We start from the raw sequence: 27,887 nt of genomic DNA on the forward strand, positions 1-27,887 counted from the left end.
GGGGCACATCCACATTCATGGTCATGTCCATGCCTGTGGTTAATAAGATCAACCAGATTGTTGATGCTGGTCACCCAGACTCCGTGATGGTGATGACTGTGGTTCATATCTAGCAGCCTTCAGGTTAGTCTGACGAGGTCACGTGAGTTGCACCCTCCGCGGTGCTCCAAACCCAACACCTGACAGTGTAGTGTAGTTTTTCACTTCCCCCCGACGATTTTTTGTTGGTACCAACAATTTTCATTGAACTCATTGCAAAATGACGTAATCTTTGCAAATTCGCAGTATTGATCTTGCAAACGAGACATACATTATTTTGTCGGCCGTTAGTGAGGTCTGATGCCGTACGGCCGGTGAGGGCCTACTCACACCTACATGTCAGGCTGCCTTCAAGTTACCATATTTAGAACATTGTACTGGCTCTCATGTGCCTGGTATCCCTAATTCTGGCGAACATAATGGTTGACTGCTGCCTCGGTACTTTGGTAGAAGTGGTTCACAAACTTGTTCCCATCCAATCACAAGATCTCAGGTTAGTATGTTCTTGTTCAGTGAACGTCCTCTTCCCATGGATACAGCTCTTAATAACACATCCTGCTTTGGCAAAACGAAAGTGGTGCACTGATCTATAACGTTCTGCATTAAATTGGCTTTCAAGAAACGAGGGCTGTGAAAAAAGGCACCTGACGATTGGCAAATTCTTTAATTGTTTTATGGCATGTGGCCTGCCAGTTAGAAACAACATGTCATATAGTTCAAGGAAACCACCTTCTGGTTTATTTTCAGTAATACAGTAGTAGTTGTTCTATATGTGCAGTGTAACAGACTCAGTTGGAACCAGTTTGAGCAGCCAATCGATGCTGTGACTTGAAATCCATTTGTCGCTCATAATTTTCTCTGTATTCTAAACTAGTAGGTGACCAGGTCAATGACCTGTATGGTGTTCAACATAAAACAGCCTTCACAAAATGGTAAAGATGGTATAAAATTATCAATGGTTTATTATTAACAACTACTGCTCAAAGTGTAGTAATATCAAACTTTCGAGATAACTACTTTCCAGCAAAATTATGATCAGAAGAAAAATATGATTTTATCTGTGGTGGATGGGAAGCATTCTGGTCTTTGACATCATGAATTCAGAAACTCCTAAAAGGTACTATTTCAGATGGCTCTAATTTCTAGCTAGCTTGCTCACCATAGAAAATAGAACTGGAGATAGGAGACACAGTGCTCCATATGTGACCAAGTTTATCAGCACCTGTGCTAATTTTTCAAACCAAGGCTCAACTCAGAAGGTAAGCTCATTGAGTTTATCTCATATCCTTGAAATTGAATGTTTTTGACATTTCCTAGTGATTGGTAAGATTGGTCCACATTCGCCGATGATCAGATATCAGATTTTAATGTGATCTCAAGAATAAGACAATTGAAGTTAACCAATATCTTGAAAAACATGCATAAAACACATAACAAAATCTAACTTGGTCAAGATCCCAAACTGGTTAATGTAATATCAAAGTTTGACAGAAATACGGTAATCCAAAAAAGCTTAGAAAGAACTCCTGTGTGCTGAGAATATTTGAGACACATTAAAATTAATTAGAATTTGTCTCTCAAACGAAAAGCTTGGCAACTAATTTTTGTCTGCTATTTGAGATGCATAACATGAAAAAAATGTGATTCACATTATCAAAATTTATAATACATACAGAAAATACATTTGATTTTTCATTTTTAGATATCAGGAACGAGCTAATAATACATAATCAATATGCAAGTTTATCAACATGTCTGTGGATTACCACAATGAACCAAATGAATTATTATACAAATTAAGAAATTATTATGCATAGGTCTGTATATTGTTTCAGAGTGCAAATTTTCATTATAATGTGATGATTAATACTAACTAAATTAGTTGAAAGCTGAAAAGTAAATTATTATGCAAATTAGGTAATTATTATAGATGTATATAAACCTAAAACTAATTTGATCATCACATTGTGTTAGAGTACATATGTACCTAGATATACCAAGTACTGTCACAGACCATCTATGTACAAAGTTTCAAATTTGTTTAAAACCAAAAATTATGATTTATTACGCAAATTAGGTAATTAATATGATCTGATTTTAATTCAAAACTGAGTGGGCCTGTGAATTGTTTTTTGATCAATGTACCAAGTTTCATTGAAATGGAATAATTAGTACATGTGATATCAGCGTAAAAGCAGAAAATTGGCTAATTGTGCAAATTAGTTAATTAATATGCACTGATTTTAACCCAAAACAAATCAGATCTGTGCATTATCCTAGATCATCTATGTACCAAGATTCATTGAAATGGAATAATTAGTACTTGCAATACCAGAGTAAAAGCCAAAAACTAACTAATTATGCAAATTAGTTGATTAATATGCACACATTTTACTTAAACTTGATCAGGTCTTTGGTTTGTTCTCGAGCATCTATGTACCAAGTTTCATTGAAAAATAATCATGTAATAGTACTTGAAATATCAAAAGCTGAAAATTGATTAATTATGCAAATTAGGTAATTATTATTTGTCTCTACATCATCATATGTATCTATGCAAATTTCATTGAAATGTGATGATTAGGTAATTATATGCATGTATTTTTACCCAAAACTAGTCACATCTGTGCATTAGTCCAGAGCATCTATGTACCAAGTTTCATCAGAATCTAATGAATGGCTCTTTAGATATCATTGGAACAGTCAAGTAACAGCTAAACATTAGCTAAGTATCATGCAAATCAGGTAATTAATATGCATGGATTTCAATCAAAACTCAATGAAATCTGCGCATTGGCCCAGATCATCTATACACAAAGTTTCATTAAAAACCAACATACGGTTCTTGAGATATCAGTGGAACGGACAGACACACACGCACAGACAGACACAGACACACACATACATACATACAGACAAACAGACAGACAGACAGACAGGGTAACTGCAAAGACTCCCATTGTGTGCTTCGCACACAGGAGTCAAAAACTGTTGTAGTTATTGTACGGCCAGCTTTTTTAGACAGTATTGCATAGATCCACTGATAGAAATCAAAGAAAGCTTAGAAAGAACTCCCATGTGCTGAGAGTATTGGAGACACATTAAATATAATTTTAAATTACTTAGCTGAAAACTAATTATGCAAATCAGAAAATTATTATGAACAGATTTGAGTGTAAAACTAATGAGGTCTGCGCAATGTAACAAATAATCTATGTACCAAGTTTAATTGAAATGTGATTAGAACCAAAAAAATATGAATTATTATGCTAATTAGGGAATTAATATGAACTGATTTTTACCCCAAACTAATTAGGTTTGTACATTGTTCTAGAGCATCTTTGTACCATTGAAATGGAATAATTAGTACTTTAGATATCAGTGTGAAAGCTTAAAATTGGTTAATTATGCAAATTAGGTAATTAATATGTACAGATTTTAACCCACAATTATCCAGGTCTGTCTATTGTCCTACAGCTTCCATGTACAAACATTCATTGATATGTGATAATTAGTATCCGAGATATCAGTGTGAAAGTTGGAAATTGGTTAATTATGCAAATTAGGTGATTAATATGCACAAATATTTACCGAAAACAAATTGGGTCTTTGCATAATTCTAGATTCATTGAAATGTGATGATTAGTACTTTAGATATCAGTAGTAAAGATGAAAATTAATTATGCAAATTAGGTAATTAATATGCACAATTATTTACCCTGAAATTAATCAGGTCTCTGCATAGTCCTAAAGGGTCTATGTACCAAGTTTCATTGAAATGCGATGATTAATACTTGAGATACCCGTGGAAAAGCTGAAAATTAACTAATTATGCAAATTAGGTGATTAATATGCACAAATATTTATCCGAAACAATCAATCTCTGCATAGTCCTTGAGTATGTAAGTACCAAGTTTCATTGAAATGTAATGCTCACTACTTATATCAAAAGCTGAAAATTAATTAATTATGCAAATTAGGTAATTATATGTACAGATATTACCATAAAAACTATCAGGTCTGTGCAGTGTCATATGACATCTATGTACCATTGAAATGTGATGATTAGTACTTGAGATATCAGTGGAAAAACCGAAAATTGACTAATCATTATGCAAATTAGGTAATTAGTATCCACGGATTATTACCAAAAACTAATCAAAACCTAGCATTAGTTCAGAGCATCTATGTACCAAGTTTCATCAAAATCCAATGAGTGGTTGTTTAGATATCAGTGGAACAGTCATGGAACAGCTAAAAGTTAGCTAATTATCATGCAAATTAGGTAATTAACAAGCATGGATTTTTACCAAAACCTAATCAAATCTGCGCATTGGCCCAGAGCATCTATGCACCAAGTTTCATCAAAAACCGATGTATGGTTCTTGAGATAGCAGTGGAACAGTCTGACACATACACACACATACACACACATACACACACACACACACACACACACACACACACTAACTGCAAAGACTCCCATTTTGTGCTTCGCACATGGGAGTCAAAAACCTTGGAGGAATGACTGGATGGGAATTCCCATCATGCACTGATATTGACGATTCAAGGACCACCTACATTTGCCATCATAATCATTGTGTTCTCCATAAGAAACTATTCAAATGTTGACAGTACAGTGTGGTACTATTTATATGCATAGTATGTAAAAGTGCCAAGACAGTGCAAGAATAATGGACACAGTGATGCATGCAAACAAAAAATAAATAAATCGTCTTGCCAAGAATTAAAAAAAAAAAATCTTGTGTATCAATAACTCATCGTGCATGTCAAATATCCAGCATTCACGTTTGGAGGATTTGGTGGCCCTTAAAAGTACCGATAAAAGTTCAACTCGTAAAACAGTTTTTCAAACGAATAATACAACAGAATAACAAGGACAGAATAATAGTCTATTTTTCTAGCCCTTCAGTATCTGCTTTTGTTTTGATCATTTTTGTAGTCGGGTCTGTTTTGTATTTTTTTGGAATAAAGACAAGAAATACATTTTTTCAAATAAATAATTATTTTTATTTCTTCCTTTGTCATTCCCATTTTATTTGAGAATCACAAATCAGACAATTTTTTTTTGATTTTCTCTCCTCCTCACCTGTCAAAATCTGAGCACCAAGGGCTTCAAAAACGCTGGTCTAACCTTAAGAAAAAGCTTTACGATAAATCAACAATAACAACTCGTATGTGTTGATAGTACTTGTGTAAATTTTAAAAAAATGTCTGCAAACAATATTGAACAATGGTTACAATAAGTTTCAGTGTTTGTGGGTGGCAACAAGAATTATGTATGGTAGTCACAGTACAAATGATAAAAATAAGTTTAATAATCCAGTATAGAATGAATGCAATTCTGTGTTTATGCATGCTTCCATGAACCCTTGACCAGATAAGGGTTAAATATTCGCTTCAAATAGAACAATAACTGTTTGTTCTGTTGAATATACAAAAGGTAAAAAACGTGCGAGACAAGAACTGTGACTATAGGCTCCTATGAATGTAGCACTGCACATCAATAATGACAGTGTTTCCTTTGTCACAGTATGAAAAAGTTCATCAAAGAAGAGCTTCTTTGTAATCTTCTGGAAATTTTTCTTTGATATGTTTGGAAAATCTGTTCAGTATTTCTGAGTTAGTGAGATTCTTGCTTTTAAAAACCAGTTGACTACCATCACCTGTGAGTAGAAAGAAAACACACAATATATTCCTTGCACTACTAGCAATATGTAGTATAATCAGATATAATATCACATGCATACAGTAGTGACGTTTAGCATGAAGTATATCAAACTGATATTTAACATTAAAATGTGGTGATATTCATGATAAAGGTCATTGGTCTGTGTGTGGTTGCACAGTATGAGAATATAAAACAAATGAAAACCACAAGCAACATCAATGAGGTACAAGTGAGTTATTGTAGGACCTGATTAGGTCTGTGTAGATGGTATGCATTTGATGTCTAGTGACAGGTAGTTATCTGCTGTGCAGTGCCATCCGTAAGCCATCATTGCATGCAGTTATTGTAAAAGTTGTTAAATTTAAGCAAACACTATACATTTTAGGAATTTCTGCTGAAATTCCAAAATGGTGAAACCAATATGTGAAACCATTTTTCCCAGCCTTGGCATACTAAGATACATGCAACATTTCGATTTGATCAGTTGAAGCATTAATAAGGAAAAAATGCCTCAACATGTTGGCATTTTTGCCAGAAATCCAAGATGGCAACCAAACCATATGACTGATCAAAATTATATTATTTCCCTCGTAAGAAGCTATGGCCATATACATGTTATATACAAATATCAAGTTGATTGGTTGAAGCATTCATGAGAAACAAGTGGCCACAATTTTGGTCACTTTTGTCAAAAATGACCAGACCATGTGATCTGAATTCTTTTCAGCTGTTCGAAAGAGTTCAATATAGAGATGCAACGTACCAAATGTGAATATAGTCACATAACTGTGGCATAAATATAAAACTTTCTATTAAGAAGAATCCAAAATGGCGGTCAAACCATGTGACCAGCCATAACAAATATTCAAAATTAGATGTGCTTCACATAGATGCTGAAAACCATTTTTGGAATCAATGTATTTGGTGGTCCTAAAGAAGAAGATTTTCAAGAGTTTTTTCCCCGATTTTCCACATGCCGGAAGAAGTCATATGACCGCTAAAATCTTTATTGCTGATATCTGTTACACATGCCATGCCATAAAAAAATATGATCGCCTAGACCCTCAGAAAGTTGTCAAATAGCCACTTCCTGTTTAATTTCAATCCAGTATGGCTGCCAAACTAATTGACCAATCAAAATTCTGAAAGTCATGTGCAAAGAAAGGCGGAAGATGTAGAAAATCACAATGATAAAAGCTTGGATCCCTAATCATGTGATGGTACCATATTTATCACGACACTATGACAATTTCTGAATGGATAACTACAATATCTTGCATGGTGCAATGACAATAACTTGTAATATATACTGTATACACAATGTTTTTAAAAATGCAGTCCCTCAACCCCTTGGCTGTAATCGCAGATTTTTTATCGCTGAAGTGATTTACAACCCAAATTGTGGTTACCCGGATATCTCTAACAAATAATCTAACTAACCGCTAGACCCAATTAATGATATTATCAAAAATTCATAGAAAATTGGGCGAAAAACTGTTGCTTTTGGTCTCAACGTTTTCTTCGCTCTGAAACGTAAGGGTGATAAGTTTTTATTTTCAAGGATGCAGGTAGTTCACATCAGACAATTTTTTTTTGGAGTTTGTTGTGTGCCTAGAAACATTGTTTTTTTGGTGAATGTAGAACAAGTTCTGTTCCAATAAAGGACTTTTATAAGCCAATCCTTATTGGAACAACTCTCTTAAAATTTGTAAAAACTAAGATATGGGCTTGATTGTTCAATGTACAGTTCGGTAAATCTTTTTACTTACTAAAAGTGACATCAATAATTGGATCAGAACGATCATTTTTAATTGTTGTTGTCATCTTGCATTTGGGGTTTGTAGCTCTCATATTCTCATTTCCCATGTAACTTAGAAATTGCCTGAAATGCAAAAAAAAACAGTAAGCCCATCACTTATTGATGAAAATGGTATCATCGAGGTAGGGCTACATATGACATATGACTCGCAGGTATTCAAGAAACTCACAAAACATCAATGTATAACAAACATTGTACTAAAAATTAGTTTTTCTTTGTAATTTTTTTTATACAACAGTAGTTCAATTATAGTGTAATTTTATGAATGAACTTTCCTAACTATTGGCAATGAAACAACCAACAGTGCAGTGTCATTGTAAACTGTAATTTCTTGAAATAATTTTACCAGTGCCCTGGTATTTTCTTTACAATGTAAGAATGTGTTTCAGTGCCAACACCCTGGTTGTGACATAGTATACAAAGTATCAATGGGCAATGCATAGGCTGCTGTTCTATAACTAGTTCTAGGTATGGTTCAAAATTAAATGTTGATTTAATTTGGTTATACAATCTCCACTTGTTATTTTCTGATTTAAATAGAACCATGAATCAAGCTGTAGCTTTGTTCCAATTTTCTTTGAAATTCATTTGTATCAAGTTCAATATTTTCTAGATTTGCTAATTTTAGAAGCCGATTTATGAATAATTGAATTCATTGTCATTGATTTTGTTGTCTGATGAGAAAGTATAATTGCTCTGAACAGCATTTATTGGCCATTTTTAATGGGATCATCAAACCAATACATCTGTATATAAAATATAAAACTGGAGTATCAGATATGGCACTAGAACCACATTCATTAAAACAAAATGGCCACCAGTCGGCCATTTTAAATCCGATTTGCAAAACAGAAATAGAAATGTATACAAAATCATCAATACACTTTGAAAACAAAATTAAACAATTAATATTTAATACAACAAAGACAGGGTTGTGTGATCAGCTCAATGCTATTTAATCTATATCTAAATGACTTGCACAATACATTAGAAAGTAGTAATTTTGATCTTATATTGTTAAATAATACTAAAATTAGTTCATTATTATATGCAGATGATTTGCTACTGGCTTCTGAAACACCATCTTGATTTCAATAAACTAATTACAGGAATACTGCCATAAATGGAAGCTTGAGGTAAATCTAAGGGGTACCGGGGTATATGTAAACAAGACATCAATGTTATTACAGGGGTTGAAATACCCTGGTGCACACTGCACTATGCACATAGATTATTAGCTAGTGCAAGTAAACTCAAAATATAATGTGCACGCTGTGCATGTAGAAACAACATTTTCTCATTATATTCACTAAGCCTAAATTAAGTTCAACCAACATTGTGAAACAACTAAAAAAAAAAAAAAAACAATTTTTTCGTGATCGCATCAATCGTGAACCCATAAATTTTATTTAAGCTTTAAAAGTAGTGCATTTCACAACAAGTTTGTGCAGGTAAATTTCAAATTCAACATGCACACTATGCATGCAGGGAAAAAATTCTATTTCAATCCCTGTATTACCAAACTCGACATTTAATTGTGTCAATATATACTATTATCTTGGTGTAGTTTTACAAGTAAACGATACTGGTAAATTCAATGAGGATAGAACTTTTCTAGCAAATAAACCTGCCAGGAGTATGTTTGACCAAAGACACTAGTGTCTTTGGTTTGACCTACAAACAGCGTTACCCAAAGAAACAGACGGCAAGATATATCTACATCTATTCAATATGGGGTGTTGATAATATGGACAACATGAAATGGGATAAAACACCAGTTGACTAATTACATATTAAATGTTTTCATGTAAAAAATTATCAGAGGTTGTGATAACTTGGTATCTATATTTAGTATGCTTGATGTTCTTTTGTTAGTGGTCACATGACCTGGTTTAAGTTTGTAATGGCGACAATGCTTGCCAAGCTGTAGTTATGCAGTTCCACAAATAAACCTTGGAACTGCAAACCTGAGTTTAACATGTACAAAATGTATATTAGCGTTTTCCTGTGTAGATCATTACAGTAGTGGTTAGGCGAAGACTTGGTTACCACAGAGGTAAAGAAAATTTCACTCGATCAGAACTTGACAAATACCCATTACTGGCACATATTAAAGAAATTCTTGTGAAAATATTGGTTTCGGCTATAAAAAAACTTCCAGAACACAAAAACGGGCATTTTATGAACAAAATGATTTCAATTTATCATGAGTGAAAAAATGATTAGAGAAAATGTTCCACATTTTTCAATGAATTCTTTTGATACAGATTTAAAATTTATCACTCACATTATTCCAGCAAGTTCTAGAAGTATTGGGGCAGCCAATTTTAAAAACTTGCCAGCAAATTGGCTAACTGCTTGGAATTTGACTGAACAGTTAGTTTTTGAAGCTTGCTGACCTCGACTTGTGGACGCGTCCACTCCAGGTGAGTCCATATTGCAGTAGGGGACGTATAATGCTTTTACGTAGCCTGGCACATGTCTGGGATTCCCCATTTCAAAGGTGATTTGCTGTATTATGCGAGACGTGATAATGTAAAAGTAGTTACAGCCGTTCTGAGAATTATTCGGACAATCAGTTAGCAATATATCTTGGAACTTTGCAAAACACTTAAGTCTTTTCCAATCTAGACTTGATGGCGCCGTTGTATTGGCATGCCCACGATTGGAATCATTTCATTATCTTGCAAGATGCGGGTAAAACGCTGTTTTCAAAACGACACACGTTGGTTACCATATATTAACAGGTTATATGTTGTATATGCATTCAAAGTGTATTTTAAATGGTTATAACCATCTGAGTCCACCTGACATAGCGCAATTTACAAAACGACTCCTGAGTGTTGGCGGAAAGGTTCAAAGTAAAGTTTCCTAGCGGGACGCGCTGAAGTTTCGCGACAGTTTTGGGCCAAACGAAAAGTTGTTTTTACATTACTGGTGCATTATGTATCAAATTTAGATTTTATACCAAGGTGGGAGAGTATGTCAGGGTTACTCTGTCAATTCAAAAGTGCCTTCCCTTGAGCGAATCCCCTTTTCAACTGAAGTTTGAAAATGACGGGGTATAACGACCGTTATTATGTCTAGTCCATTTTTGTAACAGATACAACTGACTAAACTGAGCGAGGGGTTGACATTTTTCGAAAAATTTAAGCAACACCCAAATTACAATATAATTATAAAAAATAAAGAATGGTTGCTGTAAACGCACGCTAGATAATACTTGCAATTCACCAAGCCGACAACCCCAAACCATGCGTCGTCACTCAAGTGGCGCCGACAAGTCTAGATTGGGCAAAGACCAAAGTGTTTTGCAAAGTTGCAAGTCATTTTGCTAACTGACTGTCCGAATAATTCTCAGAACGACTGTAACATTTACCAAATTGGTAGCCAAGTACGAATAATTTACAAAAAAGTCTGCTTTCTCCATTTTTTTTATAATCCATTGGGGTAACATGGTAACATTAAGCCAACCACTAATAAAATTTGACTACACGAAGAACATAGAACACTTTCATGACCGTTCCTTTGCAGTTTTCATAATGAAGCTTAATGGAGACTGTTTCGCGCAGCAAAGAAACATTTGATCATATACATTCCAGCAAGTCATTATAATGTAGTTTTTGCTTTGACCTTGTTCAACTCCCACCCCACCCCGAAATTTGAGTTTGGCACTTCGTAATTTACCTGTTAGTAAATAACCTACTGAATTGCAGTACACTCACATTCCAAAAGATGAGTCCATTTGTTCAAGGGTTGACCATTTACATAAACCGTTGGCTTTCGAATCTCGCTGGTGCCGGTTTGTGATCGCGTCCACTCTTGGCGAGTCTATATTGTATTCGGGGACATAGAATGTTTTTACGCATCCTCAGGCTGGTACATGTCTGGATTCCCCTGAATGATTTGAGTCCGAAAATGGCCACAGTCAGCTGGCGTGATAATATTATAAATGCAATTAATCTATCGATATTTATTACATGAGGTTAACCTTCTTGAACACTGCTTGACACTAAATAGACAAGTTGAGAAACAGTTTCCTATAAATCAAGGATAAAATAACAATCTTTCACACTCGAACGATCCGTTGGGGTAACATTAAGCCAACCGCTGAAAAAATCGACCTCATTCGTCGTTTTTGTGTGGTCACGAAGAGCATAGAAGACCTTCCCTGGTATATTTCAAAGCGAAATCGCCATCCAACTGTAAAGACCATCGCTGATTAGCTCATAAAGTATGAGGATCGTCCCCTACTGTTGCATAGATTCGTCTTAAGTGGGCGTGACCACAAGACGGCGCCAGCGAGATTCGAAAGCCAACCGTTTAGTCAAAACCCAAGCAGTTAGCCAATTCGCTAGCGAGTTTGCAAATTGGCTGCCCCAATACTTCTGGGACTTGCTGTAAAATAACATATATTGGAATCTGGAGGTCAAACTTCTACAATGAAAATAGCAAACACTGAAACAGATACAAGTGTTGAATTTCCAAAAAGTAAAAAAAATAAAAAAAAGCAGAAATCTATTTACCAAATGAGTACAACTGAACACAACATGGGTAGACAAATTGGAGAATATTTATACAAATGTATAACAATGTTTCTATTAAAATAGAGTGAGCTAATGAGCTTCTGACTATTTTCTTTTTAAACTTTTTTATATCTTAACACTTTTTACTGTTCAGATGAAATAAAACATCTTGGTATCTTGTGTAAGAAATTATAGTTCCTGGGCTCCCTGTGGTTGTAGGTTAGGAGGGGGGGGGGGTCTTACCGATGTTTTATCAATCACACGACAATAATCACAAACCTTGTTCCTCTAACCCTTTCTTCGAATGGACAGAACTGTACGTTTATTGCTGAGACGACTTTTAATGTCACTCCCCGAATTACAGCAACTCGTGGCATGATGTTTCAATATTGGTGAAGAGGAGCAAGACCGATCAGCTGGAGGGAGCGTGTCTTTACGCTGTTCTGGTATATGTCATTTCTCCCGTTACAAATGTAAATTCCAGTTATGTATTGTCGTCGCTATTTTGATTGCATGTATAAAACTTAACGTGCGAGTGTATTTTTAATATACTATAACAATGCGAAATACAGTGTTTTTTTTAAAATGGACTTCAAGTACAGTTAGTTTCTTCTAATCCCTCTTTGAATATAAGTTATCCATCATATTAAACAGCCCATCACTGAATAGAGTGTACCGTGCTTGGTGATTGGCTGGTACTTTGAAGCACTTTCTTTCACTTTCACGTATTTTTTTAACAGCACAGCGCAATGGAGTTATTATGGGTAAAATAAATAAATGGTAAATGTGTACAGATGATACAACTTGTATATCTGTTTCTAACAGTTTTGAAATAAACAATGCATATTTCAGAATGTATCGCAGCTTTCCCCAGATAAGTGGAACAAAACTGACCAATCAGATTGATTGTATTTTATAAGTCCAAAGACAGTACAATGTGCTGAAATTATTTGTAGACCCTGTTTCGTTAAATATAGTAACGTCAAATACATTAAATTAAGTCAGTTATTTGGGGAAATATTCATTAAAAAACAGAGCAAAGCCAAGAGTACCGATTTAGTTAATAATTATTACAAACTATACATTTTAATAGGTCATAAACAAAAAAGCAATGTATTCGAAACTGTGATCAAAATGCTTCACTACATTTTTCTTCATCGTCCACTGGCCAACAAGCTAGAATTTTCCATTTCACAACGTTGTATGCTATTGTTCTTTTTCTCACCGAAAAAGGGCCAAGACGGAGTATTTTGCTTACAAACTCTTTGAATTTTTCAACGGCAGTGTAAGTATTCTTGACTTCTGGATTATACATTTCATGACTTGATTACTTCAGCACTAATAGACAGTTTTTTTTGGAAAATCAATTCATGGTTTCTTTCACGCGCTAAACGACAAGGTCGTTATTTGTATCGTATCTCCATTTTCGTTAAATAAAAAAATGACTGCCGCGTAGTATTTTTTTTTAATCTGATTGTAGTTATTTTAAGAACCTTGATCCTACCATACGGTATGGAAAAGTACCAACATGATCACGTCACTTTGTTGTTCGACCTGTGTGACATTTTTATTGTTAATCAGCAGCGATTTCCTGCGATGATGATTGTTTTCTGCCGTATGGTGCGAATATTACTGACGTATGACGCACGTACCTAAGTTCCACTTATCCACATTTTGTCCTTTTCTTGGCTGAAGGCAGCAGTTTTTACCAAATCGATCGAGTTGTAATGTTGGCATACTTGTTCTAATTGCTGTTGTATGTAAAATTAGGTTTCTTTTTCACTACAGTCTTTTATTTTGCAAGCAGATACATCAGTTGTATTCGCAAAAATATTTGGTTTATTGACCTTTTAGTTTTATAACTAGTTTTCCATTTCCCATCCCCAATTAGGTATAGTGCCACACCATTCGGGATCATTTTTAACTAATCCAAAATCACTGTAGGTAATTTTGTTTATATCACATGTGAATTCTACCTTCAGGGCAGACTTAGGATTCTGGCATCCTATGTTGACTATGTCCCGGTCTGTTTGGTTACTTTACTTTGACTGGTATATACAAAATGTGACCAGGAAAACATCAAATTAGTGAGAGCCAAGTCAAGTCAGTGTGTCAGTTGGGAGCCACAGCAATCTGTTGGCAGTCTGCTTCCACACACATAATTTTGAGAACCACAAGTGTATGCAATCATATCAAAATAATACATCTATCGATAATTCCAGTGTTGAAGCAGAATTTTCTTGCTTCTAATTTCACTATGAAATTTGAATCCACTTCAATTTCATAGTCTCTATGATGCAATTATATATCCAAATTAATTTTTTGACAGTTTTGATAATGTCTAATGTTTCACTTGCATATTTTTGTGATAGCAATGAAACTGGCCTTAAATCAACATGCATTGCCCTCAGGCTTCAAGACAAAAATTTCTATAAATTCCTTACACTGGTTTATCTAAATTGAAGGACATTAAAGGCATTCAGGTGGGGGCATTGAGATGGGTCATGTCAGTGTCTTTAGATTCCTGTTGTCATGCTATACTATAGAATTCGTGTTCTTAGAACCTTTGGTATATTCAGTCATTATATTTGTTTTATTTTTCCAGATGCCGCGTTCATATCACAGATACAAGTCGAGGAGTCGATCACTGCGTTCTAGCCATCACAGACACAAGAGGCGACGAAGGTCTTCCAGTTCTGGTCGCCGTTATGAAGATAAATATTATGAATCACCAGGGTAGGCGACAAAATATTTTTTTAATAATTGCCAAAATAATGACTTAAAATTATGCTTTGTTTACATTAACTATTGTAATTTGTATGATTGGGTTTATTGCCTGACTCAACTTTCCCCAACTTGTTCAAGTTGCATGTGCTGGTAACAAGCAAATGAATTACTTTGTAATTTTCTTGTACATGGATTCATCCTATTCAGAAGTGACTATAGAAGAGAGAGGTCCCTTTCCCCAGAAAGACAAATTTTTAGAGACAATCATTACAATGATAGAAGTGAGAGTGGATACTATGAGAATTATAGCAGACATTATTATCATGAAGAAAAGGACAAATACAAGTCAAAAGATGAAAATTATCAGAGTAGTTATCGGAAACATAAACACAAACGACGTAAGCACCACTCACATAGCTGTAGTTCAACGGTAAGTGTATTTTGTGTATTTTATTATTTTGTAATAATGCTTTGTAGTGTCAATTTGATGCAGAAACCTACTGGTGGAATTTAGCTGGGTAAGTAGTGTGGCTAGTTGTCCCTATATTGTTGGATTGAGTTTATAAACAGAATCATTAGAATAAAAAAAGTCTCTTCCCGGTCATGGACTACCCTTCATTGTACAGTGGTTATTCTATGAGGGTATTTGAACCAAATTTATTTTTGTGGAAGAATATAAATGAGTGGGTTGGTGGTGTGAACTATTACTGCATTTGAGTAAGTAACATTTACATGTGTATGTCCTCCTTCCACTAGTACTTTAGCATCCCACAAACATGAAAAATTTTAAAAAAAATCAAAACATATCATTATTCTCTTATTTGGGGTAATGTATTTTTGGTTTCTTTTCATTAACATATTATTAGAATGTTATATTGAAATGAGTTCTGTTTTTGATGTGCAACTTGCATTCCCCTATCTTGTTACTCTTATATGTGTGCGATCCTGATGACCTGAAATATGCCGTGGCAATGAAATGATGTGCACGTTGATATGCGAATCTGAATATGCTGCACACACGTCAATTCGATTTATGATACCGGTCTGTCAAATTCATCAATCAATTCAACAATCAACTTTCCACTACCTACCACCACCATGACTACCACCACCCACATCAATGAAACTAATGGTGCTATTATTGATGTTGTTGTCTGTACTGACTGGCTGGTTTGTGAATGTGGCTTGATGAAAACAGAGGAGTAACAAAGATCAACAACGTTCTCCAAGTGTGGAAGATGACGAAGACGGACATCTCATCTATCACCAAGGCGATTGGCTGCAAGCTAGATGTACACAATTTTTGTAACTTTTGTGTTAAGTTCACTGAAATTAGTAGGAGTGAATGTTTTCAAATGCAAACATTTCTACGTTTTAGTATAATTGCTCCCGTTGCACAAGGATATTGATTTGATTTTTTCTTTCAAGTTCTTCCATTTTGGTTTTTGGGGAGTTTCGTGTCAAATCATAGTAGATCACATCACATCAAATACGAGAGTCGCTTGATTGATTTGAGTGTTTAACACATTGATCGCCTCACATATTTTACTTCATACATTACGGGAAGCATTCGACTCTTATGGGATTCAATGTGTTAATATTGAATTGAACCAAGTTCCTGTTTATTTCTATGAAAGTTGGGTCTGTCATTCTTGAAGATAGTCTGAGTAATATTTGGCAGTTTCAGAATGTTTGTCAATGACTCAATTTAATATACATGTATAAATAACACATTTGTTGATAGGATCTGTGATCAAATGTGTTTTTGAATAATTCAAACAGGAAATTGGTTGGTGAATGGAATAAATTCATCTGAGAGCTCATAACACCTGATATAAATTTCTATTTTGCCATGAACTTTAGATATCAAGTTATACACAAGTTCAACAAAATTAGGGTTGTATTGTTTAGACTAAGGAAAACCCATTATTAAAGCATCAAATTAAAACCAAATCGTATAGTTTTGTTCTTGTATGAGCTCTGATATTGAATTAACTTTACCGTAAGAATGTGTTGATATTGTATGTTGGATAAGTTTTTCTCTTTGTCTTGCAGCTTTAAAAGTGGTATGCATGTTAGTGAAACATGTTGCTGCTCTCCCACTTATACTTTTATACCTTTAATTTCAGATGAAGTAGTAGGCACTCTTGGTGAAGGCACCTTTGGAAAAGTAGTCAAGTGTAAAGACCATCAAACGTAAGATGAACTTGAATCAATCATATGTGTTTTTTGACAAAAGAAATGTTGTCGAGAGAAAACTTTCAATGTGCAGGTTTGGGCTTTTATTAACATGGCTGTAACCAAATTAGCTAAGGCAATTCATGTTTATTAATAGCACAATTGGGTGTGAAACATCAGCACTCAGAGAATATGTGGTTTTCCCTTTATAGAGGTCAAAGTGTTGCATTGAAGATAATAAAAAACAAAGAAAAATATAGAGAAGCTGCCAAATTAGAAATAAATGTTCTTCGAAAGATTAATGAAAGGGATCCAAGTGGAGAACAGTAAGTATGATGATCATTGAAATGATTTTGTGGTTACTTTTTTTATATGTAAATGCGTTAAATGCAGCTTATAGTGCCTGCACATGTTTACGGTTTGTGCATGTGCACTGTGACTGGTTGGCAAGAAGCGGTTGTTTGCACCCAAGATAAAATAATGTAGATGTTCGCTGCTCCTGTTTTAAATAAACCTTGTCACAGCTGATCGTGAGCTAATTTTGTTTAAGTTATCAGATATTTGCATGCTTGTTGGCAAACATGTAAAACAAATGATAGAACACTGTGATGGCTTATAGTTTGAGTCAACTATGAAATAATACTGTGGTTTGTCTAATCCTGTCCTGTCCTTAATACAGCTCATATAAGTGCATCTTTTTTTTAACTTGCAGTTTGTGTGTAAAGATGTTTGATTGGTTTGACTACCATGGACATATGTGCGTTTCTTTTGAAATATTGGGCCTTAGTGTCTTCGACTTTCTTGTAAGTAATACTAAACAGAACCCTTGATGTGTGGGGTATGAAAGTTGTTTTCACAAATGATGCAGTGTATCCTGCATCCATATTTTCATAAGTGAAGTGATTGGTTAACCTAATATTCTATTTCAATAATATACAAATATTTACAGATGCGCACACGCTCGATGTTTGCGATAAAAAATGCTGAACAATAACGTCACAAATAGATAACTTAGATTCACTTTTCTAAAATCAATTTTTTTTTTTTGATAAAATATTCTTAATAAATGCATTTTAAACGTGCATATGAAGGAATACTAACCATACTGGGTTGTTGTTTTTTTGCTCATTTGCATATCAACAGCAGAAATTTCTACCATAGTATATATTTTCAAGTGTGCAATGTTATAATATGCATACTTATATAGTTCGTTATCAGCAAGAGTTAAAGTATCTCACTTGATTCTAGTTGTATTTAGTAAATATTTCTATTTTATTCACAGAAAGAGAACAATTACATCCCATATAGTCTAGATGAAGTCAGGCATATGGCATATCAAATGTGTGATTCTGTACTTTGTAAGTATTCAATTATTATTCCAGTGTACAATTTATGTAAATTTGTAATGCAGTTCATTTTGCTCCACAATATTCAACCATTATTTATGGCAATTTTCTCTAATTTTTTCCAGTTCTACATGACCAGAAGTTGACACACACAGATTTAAAACCAGAAAATGTTTTATTTGTAAATTCTGATTATAGTATCAAATACAACCCAGAAAAAGTAAGTACAACTTTTGTAGCATTCATAGTGAGATGTTTATTTCATATGGTTCTCTACTTAAGAAAATGAAAAACTATCAGATTCTTGATTGCAGGATGTGAAACTTAGTTCATTTTGTTATAGTATCAAGTGTTATAAATGTTTAACCTTAGTCAGTTGTTAAAACACAATGTGGATCCCATGCAAGTATACAACATTCTTAAAATGTATGACTTGTGTCTATAAACGCTAACACTACCTTTGTCACATTCCAAAACGACTAGTCCTTGCAAATTGAAATTATATTTATAGTCTAACATTGTTGATATGTTTTCAGAGACAAGATGAAAGGACAATTAAGTGTACAGACGTGAGGTTGATTGACTTTGGTTCAGCAACTTTTGATTGGGAACACCATAGTACAATAGTATCAACAAGGCATTACAGAGCTCCAGAAGTGATCCTTGGTAAGTTGTGTACCCACTGTATCTCGTCCTAAGGTGTTCTTTTCAGTTAAAAATTTATGTCAGGATATCAATCTTGTATTATTCTGGTTGAAACCAATCTTTTTAGTCCTGTAAGATGTCATCTGATCTGTTTGCACTTTGGATGTAGTTGGAGTTTGTTAAAAGTTGATACAAAGACAAGTCATGACAGAATGCATCCATTTGTTTTTGATTGACTGCTGACCATTTTTCAGAATGTCTTGATCGATTTCATTAAAACTTTTTGACATCGGTCATAGTGAAATACTAATGTACATGATTGTTTCGTAATTTGTTACTTATAATCTGTCTAAAGCCATTAATATTTTTCATTTCAGAACTAGGATGGAATCAAAGGTGTGACATATGGAGCATTGGCTGCATTATGTTTGAACTTTATTTAGGCATTACACTCTTTCAGGTAAAGTAGTTATAGCTTACTTTAGTACTTTGTTTTATAAATTGACACTAGAATGGTTAATAATCAGTATCTGCTGAATGCTTTTCACTGTATGGAACTAATCTGCCAATTGATATTTTTCCTTTTTATTAGACTCATGACAACAGGGAACATCTTGCCATGATGGAAACTATTCTAGGACCAATACCCTCAAAACTTATTAGAAAATCTAGGTAAGTTCATTTATTTAGCATTATTTATGTGATACCAATAAAAATACAATGTGCCATATATATACATGTAGTAAAATGCACAAGTAGGCATAGTGTTTCAGACTTCCACAATTACGGTCTGTTTCTTGTAAAGCAGAAATGTGTGATCAATTCATTAATCTTCAAAGAAATGCAATTGTTAGACTGGTTTAATAATTTATTTGTAATAAGCATATGAAGAGACAGTTTGTCACATGAGTACAGTACAATAAAATACAATACCTGTTGAAGGTTTCTATTAAAAAGTAATTCTTCATACTCTGATAAAGTAACCAACATAGATTACATTAATTTCAAATTCTGCTTTTCTGTCAACCAATATATAAAAGGACCCTCACCTCATCACACCTCACACATACACTTCTTTCTTCCTTTGGTTTCACTGCATAACAATGTAGCAGGAGCAGTTTCAATATCATACAGGCAATGCATTTTAATTTTCTGCGCTTTGGTTTGTAATTCTAGGAAGACTAAATATTTTTATCATGGTAAATTAGACTGGGATGAGAAAAGTTCTGCTGGTCGTTATGTCAGAGAAAATTGTAAATCATTGAAGGTGAGTGATGTGCATTTTTCCTTACCTCATTTCTATCCAACTTGCATGGATCCAATGTAATGTTTTAATTTGAATATACAGAATATGATTTAACAAATTCAAAATATGATGATGCAGTAATTTCAGGCTTTAAAAATGTGCAGTGATGAATAGATCAACTTACCAACCACTTTTGCAGTAATTCAACATACTGTCTCGTGCATATCAAATTTGTGATTTTTACCAGAACTACTTATGACTTTTAATGTTCTTGTTTTTCAGAAATATATGACATCAAATGATGAAGACCATGTTCTTATGTTTGATCTAATACAATCTATGCTGCAGTATGAGCCTGACAGACGTATTTCACTTAAAGATGCAGTGACTCACCCATTCTTTGACAAACTACACTGTAAAAGAGACATGAGGGAAAGCACTAGTAGATGATGCTAACTAAAATCGTAGTCAGCTTAAATCTACCTTTTATGTTGATACATTATTTATAGTACGTCTGTCGCCAATTTCAGTATGATATAATGTATGAAGGGATCCTTAGTTGACGGAACTGTAAATTTCGTGTATATTAATTGACTTTGTGAGCCTATTCAAAGTGGTGTAGATTCCATCACTACAAAATTTTATCCGAATAACTGACAATCCAGCAGCATAATTTCTGACTTCACTCAAAAAACATAGTGACTGTAATTGCCTGTAGATATAAAGAATTTATGTTGTATAGAGATGTTGTTTCTGTGTAGTCAAAGACTGCCACTGTCCTCAAAAGATTAAGTGTTCATTATAAACTATCTTGTCAGTTGCAATAAATGTATGGTTTTATTGAAATTGTCTATATTGCCTTTTTTAGCTCCTCTGTTGACTTTGTCAAGCAGAGCTTATCATATGAGTGATTGTCTATCTGTGTCAACCTCTTACTTTTTCGACTTCTTCTTGAAAACTGAAAGCTTTGATATTGGTGTATATGTACCTTGGGTAGACCTCTCATAGATTTGTTCATTTCGTGATATCTTCAATTCTCTAATTTTAAATTCTCTTCTTTTTTTGTAAAAAGTGATATATTCGAATTCTTGTTAAAATAAAAACAGCAAGTCTGATTGCTTTGATACTATACATATTCATTTTCCAATATCTTCAGTTCTTTGATTGAAATGTGCATTGCTATCTCAGCCGACAGGCTGCTTGTTCATAGTCTTTAGCTCACTGCTCTAAAAAGTTGACAGTTTGGTTGTTCTATTGGACCCCATGGCCTCAGCAACTATAATGGTGTAAACTGTTATCAAACTAGGCCACTTTTTATCTCTATTGATTTTGTAGAGAGCTTATACAAGTGATTGTGTTTGTATAAACTTTTTTGACTTCTCGAAAATTGAGTCTCATTGCTTTGATACCAAGTATGTTTCTAAATGTCGGCCTTTCACAGATTTGTTTATTTTGTGATATCTTCAATTCTCTAATTGAAATGTGCATTGCTAACAGCAGAAAGGCTGCTTATTTTATTACCAATTGTGCTTAAAATTGCACAGAGTTGAAAATTCTTAAATAGCAAGAATGCAATTCAAACTATAGGATGCCAACATTTATTGAAATTGGGATTAAATGCATAGAACTTTTGTTTCATTTATAGCGAAATTATAATTTCAATTATCAGGATCACACATGACCTTAATATTGCAGCGATGTGAAAAGGGCTATTTGTGTTCTAAACTTCACAAAAATTTTGTATTTTTAAGTCACTAGCAGCATAATGAATATTCATGATCTAACTCTAAACATAAAATGGTCGTGAGTTTTGAGTTTGAACCCAGCCATAGTGCAGCTAAACTTCCTCAGAATTTCTTCAATGATGTAGCATAAAAAAGTACTAGAACAAATCAACGAACAATCACTAATATAACATTTTTACTCATTGCACATAATCCAAAAGTATCATTTATTGAAGCAGGAAAACATAGAACAAATGTATTCACTCATTGTAAAATAAATTATCACTAACAAATCATTATGTATATACATTTATTAAAATATTGATACATACTCCTGAGTTTGTGAAGTTAGTCAAAATAGTGACTACCACAATAAAAATGGATGATCAGTCAGTTTGGTTTATAAGCTAAACAAATGGATTCAAATGACACCTGGTATAAGCTGGTCAAATCTGAACCATGGGAAGTAAGATACTCATTGGCCAGCATGCAGGTAATTCCATAGTCATGTGATGCCCCAAGATGATTGACAATGCACTTTCAATCAAATTTATACCCAAATGTTGTGTACACTAATAGATGTACATGCATACGATAGGTCAGTAAATTTTTAAGTTACTTCTTGGTGTGAGCTGTTGCATTCATGTAAGAAGTTTGCAGAGACTGGGCAAGGAGTTCCACTGAAATGAAAGAAAGATAGCATATATCACAGTGTACATCTTTGCACATAACCATTAATCTTAATAGTGTGAATAACATTTAGTAACTATACTAATGCCATATTAAATGTACTGTTTTTGCAACTGAGTTTAATGATAAAATAAATTTGGTACTAAACACAAATTTGCAGAAATATTTTAAAAAGTCCTCATGATGGCAAATTGTTAGAAAAGACATGTCACTCTTAACACATCAGTCTGATACCATTTTGTGAATCGGTTCAAGTTGAAGGTCTTCAAGGATTGCCAGTGTATGTGAGTTTTTTTTCTTGAGAAATGCTAATGTTCATATCAAGAGAGATGCAATTTCTCACAAAAACACGAAGTTGGGAATACAGGAATAAATTTGCATCTCACAATAAATATTTCAAGGTGGTGAATTAATCATCTCTTGTGGGCATAGAGCTGTAATTTTACCCTTAATTGAACAAAGCCATGTTAAACGCATTTATTAATTGGGCGACTGTTAACAATGTACTAAGCGAAAAAGAACAGGTCTTTTGAAATTCCGGGCATTAATTACAAGGGGGAAACCATGTACAGTTGACTTGCTTGCGACATGAATAAATATAAACAGATTGAAATGGAATCCACTTGGAACATGTCACTGATTTGGCATACATAGAATGAAGGGAAGACATGCACTGACTGGAAAAATACCCGAAACCCGAAGGATGTGTGACACTTTCAACATGCTTATCTGAGATCCTAATAACAGGGATGTTTGTTGTGAGGAATATAACAACAGAACAGTATGTACCGTTACTTATTATTTCGTAATTGTATATAAAAGCAGGGTTGAGAGCAATGATGTGAGCACGGCTTTTTACTATGATGTATCAGTTTCCTCATGTTACCATGAAAACATCACTAAGTTCTTGTCAAGAACACTTTAGTGAGGGTTGTTCGATCACGAGAAAATATACTTGAGGGATTAGATGCTGTGCTATGTATACACTGCTGGGTACATGTAACAAGACATGTCAGCAAGGGGAGAGTGATCACATATAAAATATATTAGGCCAGCAGTGCTGTAGCGCTGCCATGGCAACAATGTAACAGTTACCACTGTGACTGACTATAGTTCGCTGATTACATGAAACATACTATTGAAAAATATTATGATGATGTGACTTTATCATATATTATATGAACTCATGCATATTCTATTGTAAATTGCAAAATAAATGTAACAAACACAACATTGCATTTTTTATCATCCTCTAACCAACACCCTCAACCACCACCGCACCTTAAAAGAGATTACACTTCCTGTGCACATGTTTTAATGTCTACTTATAGAATACAAGTAGCCACGGTATGATAATCATCATGAAAAGTGTGTACTTACAGTGTGGAAATACACCTCGTTTAACTGTATTCGCAAACAACTTGGACAAGAAGTAATGACATTTTTTAAATTCTTCCTCCATTTTATCTAATATTGGCTCACTGAAATCAAAATATTTGTACATCATAAATACCCATCATTAAAATTTACTTCATCACTGTGGTTGGTATGACAACAGATGATGTGCAGTATATTTTTCACTTTACTCCAAACTTTCTTATAGTAATCATTAAATGCCATGGGACAAGGCGATAATGGAGAATTAGTATTATTTTATTCTATGGTGTATTTTAAACATATCTTACTGACAACCAAGACATTCATACAAGATTTGTTCTGTATATCTTATATTATTGACAAAATGCTTGTATTTATTTTTTGTAGAATTTTGTTTGTGTTCCACTTATAATTTACAACAAATCCATGAAAAGACAAGTCATTGTCAATGACACGTCCCCGTTCCGTTCATATTTGAGTGACATATACATTCAAAGCAGATCATGACCGAAATGCACCTGCATATGTACAACACATTGTACTAAATCTGAACAAAATCCATCCATGCATGACTGAGATCTGGTTCCGGAATTGTGAAAATACGTGATTTTAATGCATTTTCGGTCTTAAAATGGCCATCATTCAGCTATTGTTAAGCGGATCATGAAACAAATGCACATATCTATTTGTGACATGATGCACCATGTGTGTGTGAAGTTTGAACTTGATCAATCCAGACATGTCTTGGATACGGATCCAGAACTGAATTCTTTAAGAAAATGGCCGCCAGTCGGCCATTTCGAACTTGATCCGAAAAAAAAATGACGTGCATCAAGGTCCTATTATGTTTAATGTAAGTACCGAATTTCAACAAAATATGTCCATGCATAACTGAGATCCGGGTTCAGAATGGTGAAAATGTGCGATTTCAATGCATTTTCGGCCTTAAAGCGGCCGCCATTTGGCTATCGTTAATGGGATCACGAAACAAATGCACATACATATTTGTGACATGATGTACCTTGTATGTGTGAAGTTTGAACTTGATCAATCCAGACATGTCTCGGATACGGATCCAGAACTGAATTCTTTAAAACAAAATGGCCGCCAGTCGGCCATTTCGAACTTGATCTGAAAAAAAAAATGACGTGCATCAAGGTCCTATTATGTTTAATGTATGTACCAAATTTGAATGAAATCCGTCCATGCATAACTGAGATCTGGGTCCGGAATGGTGAAAATGTGCGATTTCAATGCATTTTCGGCCTTAAAGCGGCCGCCATTTGGCTATCGTTAATGGGATCATGAAACAAATGCACATACATATTTGTGACATGATGTACCTTGTGTGTGTGAAGTTTGAACTTGATCAATCCAGACATGTCTTGGATACGGATCCAGAACTGAATTCTTTAAAACAAAATGGCCGCCAGTCGGCCATTTCGAACTTGATCCGAAAAAAAAAATGACGTGCATCAAGGTCCTATTATGTTTAATGTATGTACCAAATTTGAACGAAATCCGTCCATGCATAACTGAGATCCGGGTCCGGAATGGTGAAAATGTGCCATTTTGATGCATTTTCGGCCTTAAAATGGCCGCTATTCGGCTATCGTTAATTGGATCATGAAAAAAATGCATGTGCATATGTCCCATATAATGTGTGATGTATGAGTGAAGTTTGAACATAATCGGTCCATGCATGTTCGAGATACAGGTGATCACGGACGCACGGACGCACGGACGCACGGACGGACGCACACAGGGCAAAACATAAGTCCCCGTTTTCGGACTCCGTCCGAACGGGGACTAAAAATCTATGAGGGTCAGCAAGGGGTATTTTCGTAAGCTGTAATCAATTGGTTTTATTTTCATAGTAATGTAATTTAAATAAATAAAAATTCGTAGACTTGGGCAAATTAAAAAATGTAATCAGCTATTTTATTTGTCCGTGATTTATACAACAATCTTATTTTTTGTAAGCATTATAAAGCATTTTCAATTTCCAATTTTGATTCTCAAACACAAATTATCAAAAATATAATAAAAATGTAATTAGGAATTTGCTTTATCTGTAAAAACGTAAAATGATATTTTTTTATTTCTTGTAACCTGTACCACAAATTTTGAATGTTCGTATACAATAAATGCAACTGTTGGTTTACATGTGCTTCTAACAGAGCAAATACATTATATGGAAATTAGATAAAAAAAAATTCCATACAAAATATTTCAAAACAAAATTCAGAACTTATTTTACTTACGTAATAGTATGTAAACCGCCATCCCAGCGTTTCTGGAAGTTCAGTGCCAGATTTAATACTTTGATGATAGCTTCCCGTACATAACCCATCTTTTTGTTGAGCAGGCACCGTTCATAAATAGTCTTAACATAATGGGTATGGACATCTAAGAGCTGATTCAAATCAACTGCTGTATCCAATTGTTGTTGGAATTCCCATCCAGTAGTGTGGAGAATCTAAAAATAATTAAAAAATATACAGTTTACATTAGCGACAGTTGATGCAGTCATCTTCGTACATTCAAATTGCAAGACATGCATAGCAAATCAGTCAACAACTTATGTATCATGTTCGTGACAAAATGGAAATGACAGTAATGACAGACTGTTTTATTTAAATGCGAGATACAAGGATTTCAACAGACCATGGCATAGAAGTACTGTAGAATACTTTATTTTCGCTTGGAATTTATTTTCGCTATTTTCGCTGAAGGGATGATTCCGTGAAAATAAAATCCAGCGAATATACTTTTTTCCCTATATTTCACATTAAACTCATGAAAAATCAGTGAAAATAAATTCCAAGCAAAACGCCCAAAAAGCCTTTTCAGCGAAAATTAATTCCAGCGAAAATAAAGTATTCCACAGTACTGTACACATCTTAAAATTGTCCAATGTTGAATTTCAGATAAAAACATGATAGTATGTTATAATGATTCACAGTTGACATAAATACCATGTCTGCATCACATGGAATAGATTATTGAAGTCATTCACAAGCATTATACCTTTTAAATAGTGACTAAAATTTAATAATAATTGGACAAATGCAATGGTTTATTGTTTTTACAAGAACAGTAATTCAGTTTTTTATCTGAGTTTTGTGAACAGCAGCATAAAATGCAAAATCAAAGAAAACTTAGAAAGAACTCCCGTGTGCTGAGAGTATTGAAGACACATTAAAAATTAATTCAAAATTACTTGTACATGAGATATTGATGGAAAAGCTGAAAACTAATTATGTAAATCAGGTAACTAATATGAACAGAACAGAACAAAAAAATTATTAATTATTATGCCAATTAGAGAATTAATATGAACAAATTTTAACCCAAAATTAATCAGACCTGTCTATTGTTCTAGAGCATTTATGTACCAAATTTTATTCAAATGTGATGATCAGTAATTGAGATATCAGTGTTAATTAATTATGTTAATTAGGAGATTAATAAGTATAAATATTTACCAAAAACTAATTGGGTTTCTGCATAGTTCTCTTTAAAAGTTTCATTAAAATCCAATTTGTGGTGGTTTATATATCAGTGGAACATTATTCAAATTAGGTAATTAATATCCAATTAAAATTAATCAGGTCTCTGCATAATCCTAGAAGATCTATGTAGCAAGTCTCATATGATGATTACTACTTGATATATCAAAAGTTGAAAATTAATTAATTATGCAAATTAGGTAATTAATATGTACTCATATTACCCTAAAAACTATCAGGTCTGTGCAGTGTCCTATGACATCTATGTACCAAGTGTCATTGAAATGTGATGATTACTACTTGAAATATCAAAGGCTGAAAATTAATTAATTATGCAAATTAGCTAATTAATATATACTGATATTA

At 33.9% G+C, this 27,887-nt stretch overlaps 3 protein-coding genes across 3 annotated transcripts in view; 1 reads left to right on the forward strand and 2 right to left on the reverse strand.

Annotated features, from left to right (window-relative positions):
- Window positions 1–5,046: 5,046 nt before the first annotated feature.
- On the reverse strand, window positions 5,047–12,515 carry LOC100367842 (large ribosomal subunit protein mL53-like). The gene is made up of 3 exons (XM_002738378.3): window positions 12,356–12,515; window positions 7,501–7,613; window positions 5,047–5,726 (listed from the first exon to the last, which is right to left on the reverse strand). Exons 1-3 carry the CDS (start codon window positions 12,451–12,453, stop codon window positions 5,608–5,610), a joined length of 330 nt encoding a protein of 109 aa, XP_002738424.1. The 5' UTR covers window positions 12,454–12,515; the 3' UTR covers window positions 5,047–5,607.
- A 723-nt stretch (window positions 12,516–13,238) lies between these two features.
- LOC100367688 (dual specificity protein kinase CLK2-like) lies at window positions 13,239–21,064 on the forward strand. The gene is made up of 14 exons (XM_002738377.3): window positions 13,239–13,361; window positions 14,682–14,812; window positions 15,011–15,233; window positions 16,002–16,095; window positions 16,933–16,999; window positions 17,194–17,307; window positions 17,694–17,784; window positions 18,264–18,339; window positions 18,453–18,547; window positions 18,864–18,993; window positions 19,350–19,432; window positions 19,565–19,644; window positions 20,149–20,239; window positions 20,501–21,064. Exons 2-14 carry the CDS (start codon window positions 14,682–14,684, stop codon window positions 20,666–20,668), a joined length of 1,443 nt encoding a protein of 480 aa, XP_002738423.1. The 5' UTR covers window positions 13,239–13,361; the 3' UTR covers window positions 20,669–21,064.
- Window positions 21,065–22,135: 1,071 nt separating this feature from the next.
- LOC100366929 (gamma-tubulin complex component 5-like) overlaps window positions 22,136–27,887 on the reverse strand; it is a 57,888-nt gene continuing 52,136 nt past the window's right edge. Inside the window, exons 19-21 of the mRNA XM_002738373.4 lie at window positions 26,274–26,488; window positions 24,013–24,113; window positions 22,136–22,622 (exon numbers count right to left, since the gene is read on the reverse strand). Coding sequence (XP_002738419.1) covers window positions 22,558–22,622; window positions 24,013–24,113; window positions 26,274–26,488 — 381 coding nt within the window. The 3' untranslated portion in view covers window positions 22,136–22,557. The remainder of the gene's footprint in view (window positions 22,623–24,012; window positions 24,114–26,273; window positions 26,489–27,887) is intronic.

This window comes from Saccoglossus kowalevskii, chromosome 14 (assembly GCF_978046115.1).
Source record: "Saccoglossus kowalevskii chromosome 14, keSacKowa6.1, whole genome shotgun sequence".
Classification (NCBI taxonomy): Eukaryota; Metazoa; Hemichordata; class Enteropneusta; family Harrimaniidae; genus Saccoglossus; species Saccoglossus kowalevskii.